We start from the raw sequence: 17,110 nt of genomic DNA, 5'->3' as shown, positions 1-17,110 counted from the left end.
GGTTTTAGCAAGACTCTTCACCATGCTTGACTTTTTAAAAAATTTCTGTGTGGCAAATAGAGCCCACCTCGCATGCAAGTAACAAGGTAATGCCAGGTACAGGGGGGGCAGTTGTACTTTTCTCACTCGCCCAAATGAGAAAATTCCATGAGGTTTCGCTTTTTATACTGGATTCCATTTTTGTTTGTTAAATTCTGCATTTCCACATGGCATCTAAAGAAGTCACATTTTAGTAACACAGAGCAACATTTTAATAACTACTGAAGGTGACATAGTTACTTTTATTATTAAGGTATAGAATTTAAATATATGCCTGAGAAAGACATTGTACCCTTTCATTTTTTTTTACAGATTTTTGTGAGAAATTGATCATATAACAAAATAAATAGTTTTTCAGTGCCATTATTCATGTTGGATAATGAGAATTTTTCATGTTTAAATAATGTGAGCAGTTTCTGATGCTTGGCTGTAGGTAGCCCCTGGCAGACCTTCTTTCTCCAATGTGTGAACCCAAACATGGCTGTAAGCTGCGTTTTGTCATGCTGTGCTTTAGGAGCCATTAGAGAGGAAACAGGAGCCTTTATTAGTCTGTCTGTACACCTGGCTTCTATAACAGGCCTCTCCTTGTACACTGATTTGTGCCTGAGCAGTTTCTCCTGCTTGTTAGTATGTCTTGGCTGCTTCTGCCCTTCACAAACCTCAGCCTGAAAACATTTCGGTTGTTCCACTGTTTAAGACAAACTGTTTATTCAGACTACTCCTTCTCAGGCTTTTAAAGGTATTCTCAAATTATGTAGTTTGGATGACTCATCAGTTTCAGTCAGTAACTCAGACAGGCTGAGCTGCTGGCCTCAGATGCTCCTTGCTGGATAGAGCTTATTGCTGATGCTGCTTCTCAGGAGCCAAGTGACATTTTCAAAATGATTTTGTCACCAAAAATAAAAAATAAAAATAGAGCATGTCTTTGTTGAGTGTGAGTGACCTTTCGTTCTCTTTGTGTGTGCTTTGGTCTTAGTCCAGTGTGCATCATCGCAGAAGAGCAGCTTCCTCACCCTCAACCATCGTGTCACCAGCCCTTAACACGCACAAACACACACTCTCTCTAACACACACACCCTTTCTGCTTTAGACCAACCGAACTGGGCCGGTCCAGACAGGAGTGAGCAACATGTTGACCCGTGCTGGGTAGAACTGGCCCGCTCCGGGACTGTTTGACTGTCAGCACCTTCAGCAGACACTCCTCTCCACATGCTGACATCCATCCTGCCTGGAACAGATGTAAGGTGGTGGGACTGGTGCCCTTCCACCTCACCTGGCACACAGCTCTGAGGAGGAAAGCACACAACCTGGATCATTGTGGATCAAATTAGTAAACAGAAAGCCCATCGTAGATGCACATTTTGAAAGAAAACTAGAGGGAAAATTTCATCTATCAGCCACAAATGAGGAAGTAGATGTGAAAGGCTTCAAGTTTGAAATGTCAGATTATATTTCGTAATAGCAAATCCTCTAATTATAGCACACTGCCCACAGCAAAAGGGCGAATAGTGAAATATATTTTGCAGGGGTGGCCCAAGTGTTTTTTTTTTTTATGGCGGCACAAACAAAGAAAATACTCTGGATATTCAAGTTGATCGTCACTGCTAAATTCACAGGGTTCCCGCGGATCCTTAAAAACTCTTAAAAGGCATTAAATTCATCAATCCAAACATAAGGCCTTAATTAGCCTTAAAATGTCTTAAATCAATCTTTCAGCGTTCTTAAAAATGTTAACACATTTTAAATAGTTAGACTGTATTTGTCTCAAATATTAAAATAATTGGTAACATTTATTTATTTTTTAAACAAATTACCAAATTTTCCGCAGCTAGTTGTTTTGCATTAAAATAAACATTTGGGTAAAATTGTTTCTGATTATTTTTTTTTCACATTTGTTTTTATTGTAAAATTGTCCTTAAATTTCCTTTCAAGTGGCATTAAAAAGTATTTAAAAGTCTTAGCTTTAACTCGCCTTAAGCTGTAGGAATCCTGATTCAAATGACTATAGCTCAGTTATTTTAAGATATATTGAGCTAATATTTGGTGTGGTGGCCATGTGGCAGTAACCATCAATCATTCACAAAGAACTCTTCTAGTTGCTCATTCTGTTGCTATATTACAAACTGGCCTCTAGATGTTGCTCAGTTTATTTTAACTGGTATTTCAACCCAGAACTGTTACCCCCAATTTACATTGCTTGCGTTCCGTCTCCGCTGTGGTCCGACCTCCGCAGCAAATACACACCCATTATAATCAATGACCGTGTTTACACTGGCTGCGCAGGGCGGCGCACGGCGGCGATGAGCGGACGGCGATCCATCAAAATAAGAACAGATCCTATTTTTGCCGGACGCCGGAGCTGCGCTGGAGTCAATTTTTAAAGATTACGTCGCACCAGTAGGAAAAGACACGAGTATAACATCTGTATTTTCAAAATAAGACACTATTTGGAGGAATAATTTTTCAGAATAATGTCGAAATTGCAGCTATATTAATAAATATACGGATATATTTCTACACAAATGCTGTCAGAATGTATCGTTCTGTTTGGGAAGCAGATGGAAACATGTAGCATGAAGCATATGTGCACACACACGATACACGTGGATTTTATTTTGAAATCAGAAGTTTCAGAAAGCCGACAGCGAGACAGTTTCAACATAGATACCGAAAACCTTTATATCAATGTTTTCAGCTGTGTTTGGAGTTCGTCTTTCACAGAATTAATTTTTTTTTGCTGTGACTTCCTCATTTATCACTGAATTCATCGCGCGATCTGCTTCTTGCACGTCTGTCGGACTGGAGTGGAGCGGATGTAATGTAAACTGGACTTGAAACGCACAGCTGCGACCTGCACAGCGGAGCGGAGCACAGCGGAGATGCATGCATTATAAATCCGGGGTTACACACTTGTTTTCTATTAATTCAGTGATTCAGAAAAGTGATTTTTTTTCTTCACACACTTCACACTAACTATGTTTACGCAGACATAGTGACTGAATTAATCAGAATTAATCAGAAAAAGCTGCGTCATTTAAAACTTATTCTATAAATGCGCTGGTTTCTGGTAAATGTTTTTTTTTTTTTTTTTGCTCTAACAGGTCATGTTTCAAATGCCACATGTCATCCCCACCCCACTTGTCAATCATTTGGGGGTGGCCAGTCCGGTGCCAGGTGGTGAGTGCCTCCTCGGGCACCCCTCTGTCTCCGCCCCTGATCTCATGGACCACAGAACAACATTTTATCAAAATCTGCAGAAAGCACTCTTTGGATGTACATCTACAACTCAATAACTTTTCAATTCAAAGTTCGATTCAAAATGGCCAACGCAGCTAACCGACCTAAGCAAAATTATATGGTTATAACTTAAAACAAATTGTAAACGTGGTGGAAAAGCAGGATTCAGCAGACAAGCTCTCCATAAAAGCAGTTTCTCCTCTGCTCTGTCAGAGGGAAACATGGGGTGTAATTTTGTGGCCCTACGAGTCGTGTTCGGGTTGCCTGTGAAATGTTCACTCCTTGTGGGTTGCATTTTATTTGGGGAAGGGAGTGATTTGCTCGGATCGGTTTTTGGTAGCTACCGAGTGTTTTTTTTTTCCCTTTGGCCGCCGTGGAATGCGACGCAACCTGCTGTAAAACATTTGCAGATTGCATCATTGACACAAATCGAGTGTTATTTTGTGGTTTCTGTAAAGTAAAGAGACTTGGCTTTGAGAAGGAGCAATATTTACAGTATGTGTGGAGATGTGTTCAGTCAGCTTCTGAGGCAGGTTTTAGTCGATCTCGCCTCTCATAGTGATTGATGAATCCCACCTGTCAGCATGTGATAAAATAATCAATACATTCCTACTTCAAAGACTCTCAGTCAATATAAAGAATAACGCAGCCTTGACACAGAGGATTAACCTGCTTCCAAACTCATTACAAGAAAGCCTCCTTTAAATGGAAGATGGTCAAAATTTGTTTTGAACTTGCTATTTTGGAATTTGGGATGACTCATAGTGTTTGTTAACATCTCCACCCCTAAGGGAATGGAAAACTCTGTTTGGTTTTTGATATTTTTTCTATCTTCATCAGTACCAACAAGAGAAAAGATGGTCTTTCCTGCACCGCTTTGCCCTGTTCACAGACTCCAGCAGGGTTTTCTTTTATTTCGACACACAGAAACCATTGAAAGCCACTACACTAGGTTTCAGTGAGGCTTCGGCAGTTTCTGGGACAGCTGGGCAGTCATCTCCAACGAAACCCGCTTGTTTTCTCTTGTGTGTGTGTATTCATGTGTGTTGTCCTAATTGCCAGTCTGTGGCTGTTTACAGTAATGCTTTGGACATCCAGTGTCTCAGAGACCTACTTCTCTGCACCGTGCTGTTATAAAAAATCCTGTTTCAGTAGTCGTAAGATAATAAATTCAGATTTTAATCAGCCTCCTCTGTCAGGTCCGGGTGTTACTGTAGACTCTGACTCTTCTCCTCTGGCTTGTACTTTGTCTGCTTCTGATTGTGACGGCCTTGAGTCATGTTGCAGGGAAAAGGTCGATGAATGTGTCATATCTCACCCTCAGCTTCTCTTAAACCACCAAACACCAAGGACATTACAGTGTCTGACCAATGCCTCTTCTCTCTGCTTCTATTTGCAATCCACTTGCAAGACAAGTGCATCTTTATTACATTTTTTTATAGTTTATTGTGACCAGACTTGTAAGGTAACTAAGTAAAAATACTTTGTTACTGTACTTAAGTAGAAATTTTGGTATCTGTACTTTACTTGAGTAATTATTTTTCAGCCTACTTTTTACTTCTACTTCTTACATTTTCACACAGTTATCTGTACTTTCTGCTGCTTACATTTAAAAAAGGTAAGAAGTAGAAAGTCATTTATCCTATTTCATTTCAGCTTGTTATTATAAAAAAATACTCTCCTGAAAAATTGTGTCTCCTGGATAGAGTGAATTTAATTGTGGTTGGATGAGAAGTATGAATATATATCATTCTGACAATCAAAGCTGCACGCCTTTAGAAAAAAATATTTTTTGAAGAGGTCACCTTCCAGTAAATGTATTTTGGAAAATCTAACTGCTCGTTTTTACTCAATACTTTTACTTTTATTACTTAAGTACATTTTATGTCAGAAGTTTACTTTTGATACTTAAGTACAAAATAAATCAGATACTTTAAGACTTTTACTCAAGTAATATTCTTAGTGGAAACTTGAACTTTTACCAAAGTAATTTTTTGATAAGATCCTTGTACTTTTAATCAAGTATCACTTTCAGGTACTTTATACAACACTGGTTGTGACCTCTCTTCTTTATTAGCAGCATAAATTAAGGTGGTTGCCACAGCAATGCCCTCGCCTTCAGTTTCCTAACATGCATCGAAGAGAGACCTGATTTATCTTGAGACCCAAGGAGTGATGGCTCTCTTATATTAGTTTTTCTTGTTCAGCTTTGTGTATTTGCGTATCATTAGAGGAACTTAAAGCAGTCAGGCTCTAGTTTCTAACCTTATTTACAGCTCAGACTGAAGCTGAAGCTCTGTTGTGCAACCCCCCTGCCTCAGACTCGCCTAATTGTTCCTTCGTTTGTTCAGTCTGTTGCATGTTCCTGTTTGTTGTCTGCTCCCGTGGAAGTCGGCTGTAACTCGCCTCATCTGCTGCATCCTCATCTTCTTTTTAGCCTCTAAGCTTCTTCTCTTTCTCTTATCCCCCCACAAACATCGCATAATCTGAGGGAGCTGCTGAAATCTTCCCACTTTACTGTAAAGAAATGCCACCGTGCCTGCTGTGCCTACTGACCTAAATTAGGGCGAAGGACAAACCTAACTAGATGACTTAGCTCCTCTTCCTCCAGCAGAGAGGAAGATGTGACACAGACGGAGCTTTAGACGCCATTAATGCTGAAGCAGCACAGTAAATATTTTTCCTCAGAAGGTTGCATAAGTTGCTGCCTCATTGGAAAGCAGTTGATCCCTCTGTTTGTTTGTTAGTGTATGTGCCAAACAAAGAGTGGAAGCTTTTGTTATTTTATGAAGGCAATCAGCTGATTGTTATAGACTGAACATATGTCTGGACTGCTGCTGCATATTGTTGACACCAATATTTCCTCTTTCAGCTTGTTTTTAATATTATTCTAAGGTTTTGCATGAGGAGTTGATCCTCTTAAATTGCTCCACCCACTGTGACATCCTAATGTTTTTAATGTACTTCCTATAACAGAATTTATCCCTATTTTGGATGTCTGTTTGAATGTAATTTTCTTATCCTTGGGGTATCAGAAGTAGATCGGGGTCAGACACTCATTACTGTCTCCTGCTGCAGAGGGAGGAAATAAACGAAGTGAAAAGATAGAACGGCTGCAGGATATATGTAGTGGTGGATAAAACGTGGCTAAATATAATAATGTCAGTCAACCTCTTTTATTACACAATATCTATGTTTGTTTTCCTTAGTTTGCAGAAAAAAGCAGCAAGACTTTCTTCTGTCTGTCAGAGAATAGAAATGAGGGAAATCTAAAAGCTGTGTTGAGATCTTTTGAATATTTTGGGAAGCAGTCGAAATCGGATTCAAGTGTTTCTGAAAGTATAAGGAAACATTGACACAGACACAAAGAAGTGGTTGAAATGAAGGGAGAAGAACTGGGGACGTGGGAATAATGAGGTGCCACACTCAGAAAGAATCTGTGGGGAAATCACGGCGGGGGGGTTCTGGTTGAAGTTATCGGAGCGAGACTGTCGGCTCATCTCTGCTGGGACCTGGTTTTGTTGGTGGGGGACTTGACTTTAGTGAGCTGGGGGAGACTCTGCTGAAAGTGATCTGTCTGTGTGACAGCACAGGGACGACAGACTGTACTCTGGGGATGACGGGCAATAAATGACTGTAAGTGAGGGGAGGCCGCCTCCAGGGCTGACATTGACTGACAGGCAGCTGTGCTTGTGAGTTTTTTTTGCCTTGGAAGACTGAGCAGGTTATTTTGGGTAAAGGAACGGAGGACGAATGTGGGGTTTGTTCCAAAATGAGGCATCGACGAGTAAATTATGAAGCAAGTGTATTCGCTATATTCTTTGGAAAGTAAACAAAACATAAAACTGTCCCATGAGGCAATGCTTGTCCACTTTGCATAATGATGTTTTAAATAAAGATCTTGCATAATTTGTTAGCTCTTTAAATATGTGTTGTGATTTACTTTAAGCTATCACCACACCAAATTTCAGCTCAGTATCTGTAATACTCACTGAGTTAGGACCACTCTTGCCTTTGGTAAATGTGGTGGCCATCTTGAATTGGGTAGACTCCAAAAAATGAATCAGTTGTAAACACATTATTTCTTGAACATTTCATTCAAGTCTGCCTAGTGATTTATGAGCCATTGTGCAGACAGACACACAAACGAACACACACGTAGGCAATTGTATGACTGCCTGCCTTTAATGGCTGTGAGCGATAATAAAACTACTAAAACGCTTGTTTTTCTTTGACGCCCCCAAATACAAACTCTACATTCCTTAGTTTACGTCAGGATTACACAACTGTAATGTTTGTCGTAAGTGTCACCAAAACACTGAACAGTGTCTGAATACTTGTGCCAGACAGACGCTCACAGGAATGCGGTATTTCAGGTTTCAACTCAAAACAGTTGTCCAGCTCTCATTGCATAATGGTCATCAGTGGAGGCGTAAAACGTGAGGTTATTTAGCCTGAAGTGTGTGAGGTGAGAATAGTATGTTTTAATTTTTCTTGTCTCATTCATCTGTCTGTCTGACAGGAAGTGAACAGAGGAAGAGATTGAGTGTTTGTTGTTTCGCTCTGTGTTATCGTCTCTCAGATCACTTGGGTCCTAAAAATTCACTTTAAATGGTTGTGAGTCATGGGCAAAGTTCAACTGTAAACGGGCCGGCTGTAAGGCCTTGCCAGTACCGGGTTCCCCTCGGATCGAGTTTGTCCGATGAGCCGGCAGGTGCAGGTTTCAGGAACGGGGAGGTGAACGTCTGGGCATAATGCAGGACTGATCTTTGAAGGACTTCTGAGAGTGGGCGTGTGCGTTTGTTTGTGCACCGCAGAGACTATAGTCTCACATGTGCTTTAGAAAAACTGGGAGGGCAGGATTTTCATTGTGAAAGCGAGCTTGTGTGGTGGAGGTTTCCATTTGCTCATTCTTTGGACTTTGGATATTTGACACCGAAAGGTAAATTTCTTCAGCACACTCGTTTGCTTGAAGAAACCATAACCCTGAGCTGCTCGAGTGTTTTATAAATTGCTTTGTTAGACTCGTTTAAAGCTTGGGTATCAGCTGCTTTCTCCCTGCTGTGTCATCAAGTTCCTGTTTGGTGTGGAGCAGCTTGATTCGAGGGCCGGTCTGCAGTCTCAGGTAACCATGGCTGCGCTGTGTTTCCATAGGTAACAACCCTCTGTCTTCTTCTGCTGTTTGTTTTTCCCAGAAGAGACTCTGGCCGGTCTTGGGTCAAAGAGCTCCTCACCAGCCAGTAATTTGTCTGTCGGACATGTCAGCTCTCTTGATCATAGGTTGAGCTTTTTCCTCTGACCTGCCTCGTACCTGAGTCATGGCTGATGAAGACTGCAGGACAATCTGGTCTTTGATCCTCGGTGTGGACAGTGTTTTTATTCATATCTGTATTAGAACTAGGGAAGTTTTTGAAATCTACTGTGATGCAGAGATGTGTGGGGAAGGAAGCCCAGTTTGTCACATGAAGATGAGAGTAAAATAAGACTGCCGTGTTTCCATCAATGTTTTTAATGCACATTTTTGAAGCATTGCATCAGAAAAGGTGAATGGAAACAGCATGATTCGAAAAATCGTCCTCTAATTTGCATAAAAGTTGATACGCTCGCTTGAGGTGGTTTTTGGTTTTTCAAAAAAGGGTTAATGCGCAAAAGGAGAGATGGAAAAACATTTGTCGAATAAGTTTTGGCGTAGTGAACATTTACCTCACATGTTGATCAGCTGTTCCTGCAGTAGAGCGACTGCAGCAGGACCCTCCTCCAGCTGTCAGCGTCTTCTCAGTTATTCCTGTAACGTGAAGAGAATTACATTTCTTTCTCTACATCTCCAGACAGCAGTAACACCGCCAAAACTAGTTGATGTGACAGAATAATTACAACTTTCTTGATAGTAGCAACACATTCCTGATAACTTCTCTCCATTAACCTGAGATGTGTGGACCCTGCGAGTTTCCAACTTTTACTTCCTGTTTACTACACACATGTTTGACGTAAATGATTGACGTCTTAATGGAAACATTTCTGATTTGCATTTCTTCGTTTTTTTTTTTTTTTTCTTTTTGTGAAATTAAAAAAAATTCGCTCAGGTTTTGAATTAAATTGAATGGAAACACGTGGACTGACTGAGTTTTCTCCACTGCCTGGAGACAATAAAAAAACACTGAGTTAGATGTGTAGAGACGAGTCTTGGTTGTAATTGTATTGGGAACAAATTGATGTGAATATCCAGTAGGGTTGGGCAATATTGGCAAAAAAATTAATCACGATTAATTGTGGTATTTGGCTGATAACGATTAATTAATCCCCTGGACACCCTTATGTCCTAGTCACATGACCAATTTAGTGGAAAAGATTTGCTCTTCATAAAAATCTGTTCCAAATCGTGTCAAAATTACAGACTTACAGTATATACACATCAATTTTTAAATTGTGTGAGAAATCTCCAGTCAGTCTGCTTGGTGGCATTAATCATATTATTCGTCAAGTGCCAAAAAATAATCGATTAATGTTTTTCTGACGATTAATTGCACATGATACGATTATGCCCAACCCTAATATCCAGGTGAAACTGATCCACTTCTTCATCCGTCCAAAGCATAATGGAGAATCTTTAAACTTCTGTTGTTACAAAGGCATTAATAGGCTGAATTGCTTATTCTCATTTTGACCTGTTTATAAATCGACAACTGAGATGGAACAAATCCAACCTCATCACAGCTGTGGCTGAAAGCACGAACATTTCTGACACATGTTTTGCTAATGGTAGAACAGCTTCACTGCATGTTGCACAAAGGCATGTTTGACACTTTCTTTTCTTGCTATTGTTTAGCTTTAGCCCTTAGGTTTGCTGTACTTTGGCTTTGAGGGTCTTTAAAGACTGGTCACATCACTACACCGCGCTGAATGCTGTCCCATTTCGTGGGCTCCTCATGTGGCCGACAAATGCAGCTCATAAAACCCCCAAAAACAATGGATGTGTCTGAATGTCCTTCACGAACCATGGCGCCCCAGGATTTATTGCACCATCATCAAATTTTATAGGAAAAAGAAAATGGCAAAGTTTGGAAAGTCATCACAGATCAAAGGTTGATGAAATTCCTGCTGCGAGGGGATGTTAATTACTGATGCTGGAGCTTGAAAAGACGTGTGAATACTTGATCCAATGCATTTGAAGTTTTAGGCATTTATGGGTGATGTGATGTAAAACGTAATGGTGACGAGGTAGTGCGTGGTCACGCATCCAGACTGTCTCATTTCACAGCCATTAGATTCAGCCTACCTGGACTATGAGGGGTGTGGCCTCTGTGGGCTGCGGACTACATGGAGCTGAGATGTTAGAACCACCTGTAATGTGAGATATTATTGTTTAATATTGCAGTAAACTCACATTCATCTAAACCAGGTGTGTATCAAGGTCAGTGAGAAGCTAGTGAACTGACCAAATATGTTATTATCAGCAGTACCTGAACGTGTGGTAATTTAAATATAATGACCTGTAGCTACAGCTCTTTGAAAATGTTTTATATTGTGCAGCCTTAGCTGCAATCTGCTCAGACTGCTTAAGTTTATTTGTGGCATTAAAATGCATCTCTTTATGAGTGTTTAGTAACCATGTATTAACCAGTGTTAGTTTCCATCACACACAGCCAGTTCTGATTAACGAAACCAGGACATGCGTAGATCTGCTCTGGTTTCTGCTCGAAAAACAGAAGAAAAGAAGAGAAACACTTAAAAGTCGTGTGATGATGTCGAAGAGCAGACTTCTCCCTCTGCAGCTTTATTTTTGGACCCGTTTCTGTGCAGGAATGTGAAGAAAACATGAAAACGTTGCTGCTCTGCCCACTGAAAATAAATGCAACCCATATTCACTGCCTTTATATTCGGCAACAAATCAGTTCTTCGCCTCGATGTGCTACTTTTAGTTGTTCTGTGATGCTGTTTTATTTATATATTTATTTATTTATTTATTTATTGGGGAACTTTGAGTTTTTGGTGCAAGAAGAGTGACCCTGATAAGGATCTTGGGTTTTGTGGGGCATTCAGTGCTGTGTTGTCTCCTTATGGTTCATCTAGTCCACAAAAAACGTTTACTGAGCAACAAGAAAAACATATCTGTGTCTAAAACTATGTATGTCTGAATCCAGTAAAAATATAGAAACATATCTTAAACTCGTCCAGAACCCTTTCAGTAGTTTTTTAGATGAGACTTTTATGAAGATATTTGCTTTTTTTAATCAAACAATGTTAGATGTTAGAGAATGAAACAAATCTCTGAAGTTTTAGTGATATTTCCCAGCTTTATTCACACATTTAGTCTATTTAGAGACGATTCTCAGGGCAGATCAGTGCACACAGATGGAGACAGGAACCTCCTCTACATGACTTTTGCTGCACAGCTTCTCTCCTCAAGGTCACTCAGCATCACTACTTCCTCTGTACATCACAGCTTTGCCCCAGCAGGAGTGACTGTGAAAAATAAAATCCGCTCCTTGATTTAGATGAATTTTATTCCTTCATTCCTAATATTTAGCCTCCTCTCATCCTCAGACCTGCCCGCCTCCCCTCTGAAGTACCCGTGTGGCTCGCCGGACGACCGGAGCGCTCCACGGCTGGTGAAGAAAGGTCCGACTGCCAGACAATGTCACGACAAGCCCACCATCAAACCGCGGCCCCCGCTCTCCGCCTTATCCAGACCGCCAACCGCTCAGAAACCTCAAGGTAAAACTCCCGCAGCAGGATCTGGGCCCCGCTGTCAGGTTTTCATTTATTCTGCTCTGACAGAGCCGTTTCTGCAGCACGGCGGCCTCACTCTGCCACTCACACTGCTTTAGTGGGTCACTCCGGCGTAAAGGAGGCCAGTGGTTCCCATGTGTTTGTGTTCGAGCTTCATTTGAAGGATGATAAAAATGAGCACGCGCCGCACCTGGGGAGGATCCCAGGACGTTCGAACACAGACTTGTCCCTAATTTTCAAATGGTTTGAACCCATAGGTCTGCTGCCGACATGTGGAGGGAAAAATAATCACAGATATCTGCTAGTATTAGACTATTTATGCAGGCAAATTAAAGTTACAGTAAAAGAGAAGTCGTGTTTTAAGGGAAGTACTGGACCTCAGTAAGGGTAAAGTGTAGCTTGCTTCATGGCAGACAGCATAGTCTGGTAAAATAACTTACCCTCATAGTTCAGGTAACCAGTTTGAAAAGGTTTACTCCAGCGGTTTTATAATTTTATTGATAAGCAGTTCTGAAAAGCGGGTTCACGTTAAACATAAACAAAGCGATCATTAGAAAGCCATGGGTAAGTTTGAGTTGTGTGATTGAGCTCATTAGACTGGGTGTAGTCTGTGAAGGTAGACCAATATGACAGAATTAGGTGAGCTCAGAGAATACGTCCAGGTGGAATTATAAGTTTTTTTGCTGTGAAACATCAAAGAGATCATCAGAATCAGCTTTATTGGCCAAGTATGTTGACACACACAAGGAATTTGTTTACGGCTGATGATGTCTCTCCAATATACATACATACAAGATACAGAGTGATGGAAGCACTATAGCATAAGACATAAACATTATAGTATGTCTATGGCACCTTCCTGAGGGTAGAAGTTGAAACAGACTATGTCCTGGATGTGTGGAGTCTGTCATGATTTTCTCTGCCCATTTCCTGGTTCCTGCTGCGTACAGGTCCTGAAGTGTGGGCAGGGGAGCACCAACGACTCTCTCAGCTGTCCTGATTGTCTGTTTTTGATCTGCTGGGTGGCTGCTCAGACTCTGATGGATGTGCACAGGACAGAGCACAGAAAAAGGAGTAAAATAGTTGTGAAGAAAAAATATTAAGGAGAAAGCCTGTTCATTTCCCTTTTAAATGGTGTCACGTTTGTAAGGAACATGCATTTGTGGGATGAGCAGTAGAGCAGAGTGTGGGTTGCACAAATGAAACATTTGCCAAATCTTCTCTGCTAAACAGCTTATTCTGTTGTTTTTGACTCTTGTTTTGAGCCTCTGGTACCTCCAGGTGCCTGAAATAAGTTTTATTGCCAAGAACTGTTATAACAAAGAAATGATCTACCAAACACAAAATTGCTTACTTTTTATGCTAAGTGTAAAGGTTTCTATGAATTTTATTAGTTAATTTGTCTTTTTTATGCTGCAATAATTTATTTGTCTGGTATCATTGGCATTAATAAACATGGTATACAGTTTTAAAAGGCTTTTCTGTCATTAATGCTACAAAATGAAGATTTTTTTAAAGTTTCTTTTTAATTTCGACATCTTTTCAGATTTAAAATTATTGTTTCTAAAATTAAGTTTTTTTATTTTACACTTACAACTTTTAAACAGAATAAAATATAATGGATTTCATATTAAATAAAATATTTCCATGACAGTAAATCTGTGGCATTGTTAAGTTCTGTATTTATGTCACGTTATTAACCATGTAAGAAAAACCTGATAGTTACAATTTTTTATTGTATAAAAAATGCTTGTTTTTGAAACTGCAATAAAGGATTTTCATTGTCATTCACAGAAAACGGTGAACAGACAGGCCATTTAGCACATTTTAACTCCATATAACTCTGTGTGAAGAAAACTTTTCTGTGTTTCGGTTTTTATCAGACTGTGACACAGAGGAAGTGCTCGCTTTAACAACTGTGACATTAAATTTCATTTCCTGCTTTCAGACAAATGAATTTCCTAAAGCTAAATGAACGCAAATATCCAGAACCAGACAGTGAGTTAGTGAGTCTGTAGTGTGCTGGCATGCATCAGTGAAGAGTTTGTTCCAAAAACATGTCGGTTGGAGTGTTTTATTTTTATGTCTTGAGCTGTTTTTCTTGTCTGGAAGTGTGATGGCTCACGCACACACTGGCCTCAGCATCCTGTTCTGTAATAAGGAAGTAGGCTGTTAGCTGTCGCTTACAGTCGGTGCTCTGCTCTGCTGCTACAAGATTCCTTTTTCTTTTTAAAACTTTTGATTTTCTCATCTTGAACACCTGGATGCAGCCATGGAGATTTTCTCTTTTGGATATCTTGGTGTTACCTGACTGTTTCTGTTACGCCTCACGTGTCTCTTCTGATCCGTTCCTCTCTTTCTCCCTGGACCTGTGCACGTTTTAGTGCCCCCTAAGCCCGCGCATCTGCTGGCCCTCGGGCAAGACAAGAAACCCAAGAGGATCCCTCCGGCACCCTCGAGACCCCTGCCGGCGCCCCCTCCTTTGCCTAAACCCAAACCCTGTCTGAGCCCTCCTGTCCTGGAGGCGCAGCTGCAGAAGGAGGCTCAGAAGGTTGGACTGCTCATAGAAAAGTTTGAGAACTCCAGGTGAGAGTTTTTACTTCATTTGTTCTGTAAGTCTTGTTTGGAATCACACCTGTTTCATGTTTGACTGAACAGGCTGGTTGATAAAACTAAGACAAAAAAGTTTCATCTCCTCAGTTTCCACAACAAAGTCCAAACGATGCATTCATTTTTCTTTAATAATGACCATAAAGCACACTTTGTTTTCTCAGGGTCCCCATCCTGGGGGTGCTCCCACGGTCGCAGCTGCATCTGTGCCTGAGAATGGACGCCGCGTCCGACCTCCCTCCGAATGCCACGGCAAAGGTCGCAGGAGGCTCCTCTCCCGTGGACAAACTGGCGCTCGGCTCCTCCGAGCGGACCGACGGCATGGCCGAGCTCTCTCGCCTGGTCTCCATGCGCATCGACAACTCGGGCGACATGGAGCTGGAGAACGGCGTGAAGGAGGACGTCGCGCAAAGGGTTGTCCGCCTGGACGACGACGGGGACCGAGAGGACGACCCCTCCCACACGCTCAAAGACAGTCCCGACTCCTCGCAGCAGAACGGGAAGATTCCCAACCGGGACAGCGGCATCGACAGCCCGTCGTGCGCCGCCGAGGGGGAAGTGTTCCCCAACGAGGACGCCATCGACGAGGAGGACCGTTACGACAGTGTGACCGAAACGGAGAGCGTGTCCTGCTGCGTTACGCTGGACAACAAGCGAGACTCGACGCAGGACGAGGACAGTGACTTAGACGAGGGCAGCAGCGGGGAGATCCCCTCTCTCACAGACACACAGACTGGGTATCTGATAGACACAAACCCAGAGGCGCACAAAGTGAGTACTTTCTATTTTTTCATTCCCATAAACCTCCCGACACCATCATTTCATGTCTGGCTTCACTTTTTAATTTTCACATCTCGTGATTCAGGATCTTTAGTTCAAAAGCCTCTCTCCAGACACTCAGACTGGGTTTCATGTCATGGAAAAAGTTCACTGTGTGTATTATTATCTCAGCTTGAAGCCAGCCATTATAAAAAAGAATACCGGTGCGTGAAACATTAGAGCCTATTCCAGCCTCGGTTTGTTGGTCACAAGCCACTGACTCTTATCTAAAAGCAGCTCTTCCCATATGTGAGAGGATAAACACTCGCCTTAGAGCTGTAACAGGAGCTTCAGGTGATGAAAGTCCACAGGCAGGACTCTTCCCACAGCTGAGCTGAGATTTCAAACCGGCTATTGATTGTAAACAGCACCTTCACCTCAAATCAGGCTGAACTGTATTTGGCTGAAAGTGGACAAAGGATGATGATCCGTTGGGAGGAAAAGAAGCTAGCATTCCTTGAAGGAGCACATACCACTTGCCATCTTGTATTTTTTGACTTTAAATAAAAATCTTGTGAGATTTGTTAGCTTAGGCTGTATTTCAGAGATGGGATTCAGCTACTCTCAAACCAAACTGTAGCTTAAAATGTGGAAGATTGACTGAGTTGTAGCCATTTTTGTGTTTGCTGAGGTGAATTAGCTGTGGCAGCCATTTTCACCTGGGTCACCTCCAAACATTTAATCAGTTTATCAGGGGTGTCTAACTCAGTGCCACCCAGGACCACATGAGGGTTATGGTGTGTAATTAACTTAAACTTTTCACAATAACTGAGCTCTACGTGGTATTTCCTGAATCGAAACAGCGTTTTAACACATCCTTTTAAAAATACTGACAAGTACTACATGTACGACTGACTAAATGTGAAATAAATACAGAAATATTATTAAAAGTAACAGTAAGAGAGTTTTAATCACTGTTGAGTTCTAGTGAGCAGCTGCCATCTTGAATTCTGAACTCTCCGCTTTCTGACAGGGAATTCCCACTGGAGGGGCGTTCCAGTTTAAATTTAAGACTTGTAAGTGGGAAAGTCCCACTTCCCAGTACAACTGGGCTGCAGCAACATTAGCCGGCAAAAATGCAGCTAAATGGAGATTTTACACAGTGAATTTCATCTGCTGTCGGCTACTTTTGAACCCTTCCTAGTGGTAGGGGAGCGTCATTTTGCAGATAAAATATCTGAGATGTACTAATCAACTAAAGTAAACTAAATTACTCGTGTGCCGGACAAGTATTGTTATCTTTCACCTTTTTAAATTTGTTAATTTTGTTATGTTGAATCAGAAAACAGAAGAAAAACAAACCAAAGCTGTAAACTCAGTTACTCTTCAACCTGTCAGCAGTTTGGGTATGTGTTTGGTGTGATGCTCAGCTACTATGTTAGCTCAGTATCTGTCACACTGACTGAGTTGTAGCTAGGGCTGCCACGATTAGTCGATTAATCGACGACTAATCGATTATTAAAATAATCGATGACTAATTTAATAATTGATTAATCGTTTTTTTGGGGGTTTTTTTGTTCTTTGTTTTTCTCTCCAAACTGCTGTGACACCTTCCACTGCCACATCTGCCTTTCTGTCCTTGACACACATGCACAGTAGTGGTAACTGGGGTAGGCCGTGGACGTCACAAGACATTATACAGACAGGCTCTGGTATCATGGCTACCCAGCAACGG

At 41.3% G+C, this 17,110-nt stretch overlaps 1 protein-coding gene across 2 annotated transcripts in view; it reads left to right on the top strand.

Annotated features, from left to right (window-relative positions):
• fgd (faciogenital dysplasia) overlaps positions 1-17,110 on the top strand; it is a 90,305-nt gene that overhangs the window by 50,502 nt on the left and 22,693 nt on the right. The window contains exons 1-4 of one of the 2 annotated variants that reach the window (XM_014025471.1): positions 8,061-8,218; positions 11,821-11,991; positions 14,391-14,592; positions 14,781-15,387. In XM_014025471.1, coding sequence (XP_013880925.1) covers positions 14,833-15,387 — 555 coding nt within the window. In that variant the 5' untranslated portion in view covers positions 8,061-8,218; positions 11,821-11,991; positions 14,391-14,592; positions 14,781-14,832. Of the gene's footprint in view, positions 1-8,060; positions 8,219-11,820; positions 11,992-14,390; positions 14,593-14,780; positions 15,388-17,110 lie in introns of those variants that run through there. The other variant, XM_014025469.1, reaches the window with a different exon arrangement.

This window comes from Austrofundulus limnaeus, unplaced genomic scaffold (genome assembly GCF_001266775.1).
Source record: "Austrofundulus limnaeus strain Quisiro unplaced genomic scaffold, Austrofundulus_limnaeus-1.0 Scaffold478, whole genome shotgun sequence".
NCBI lineage: Eukaryota > Metazoa > Chordata > Actinopteri > Cyprinodontiformes > Rivulidae > Austrofundulus > Austrofundulus limnaeus.
Note: the sequence above shows the minus strand (reverse complement) of the source record. Positions and strands in the feature narration are given on the sequence as shown.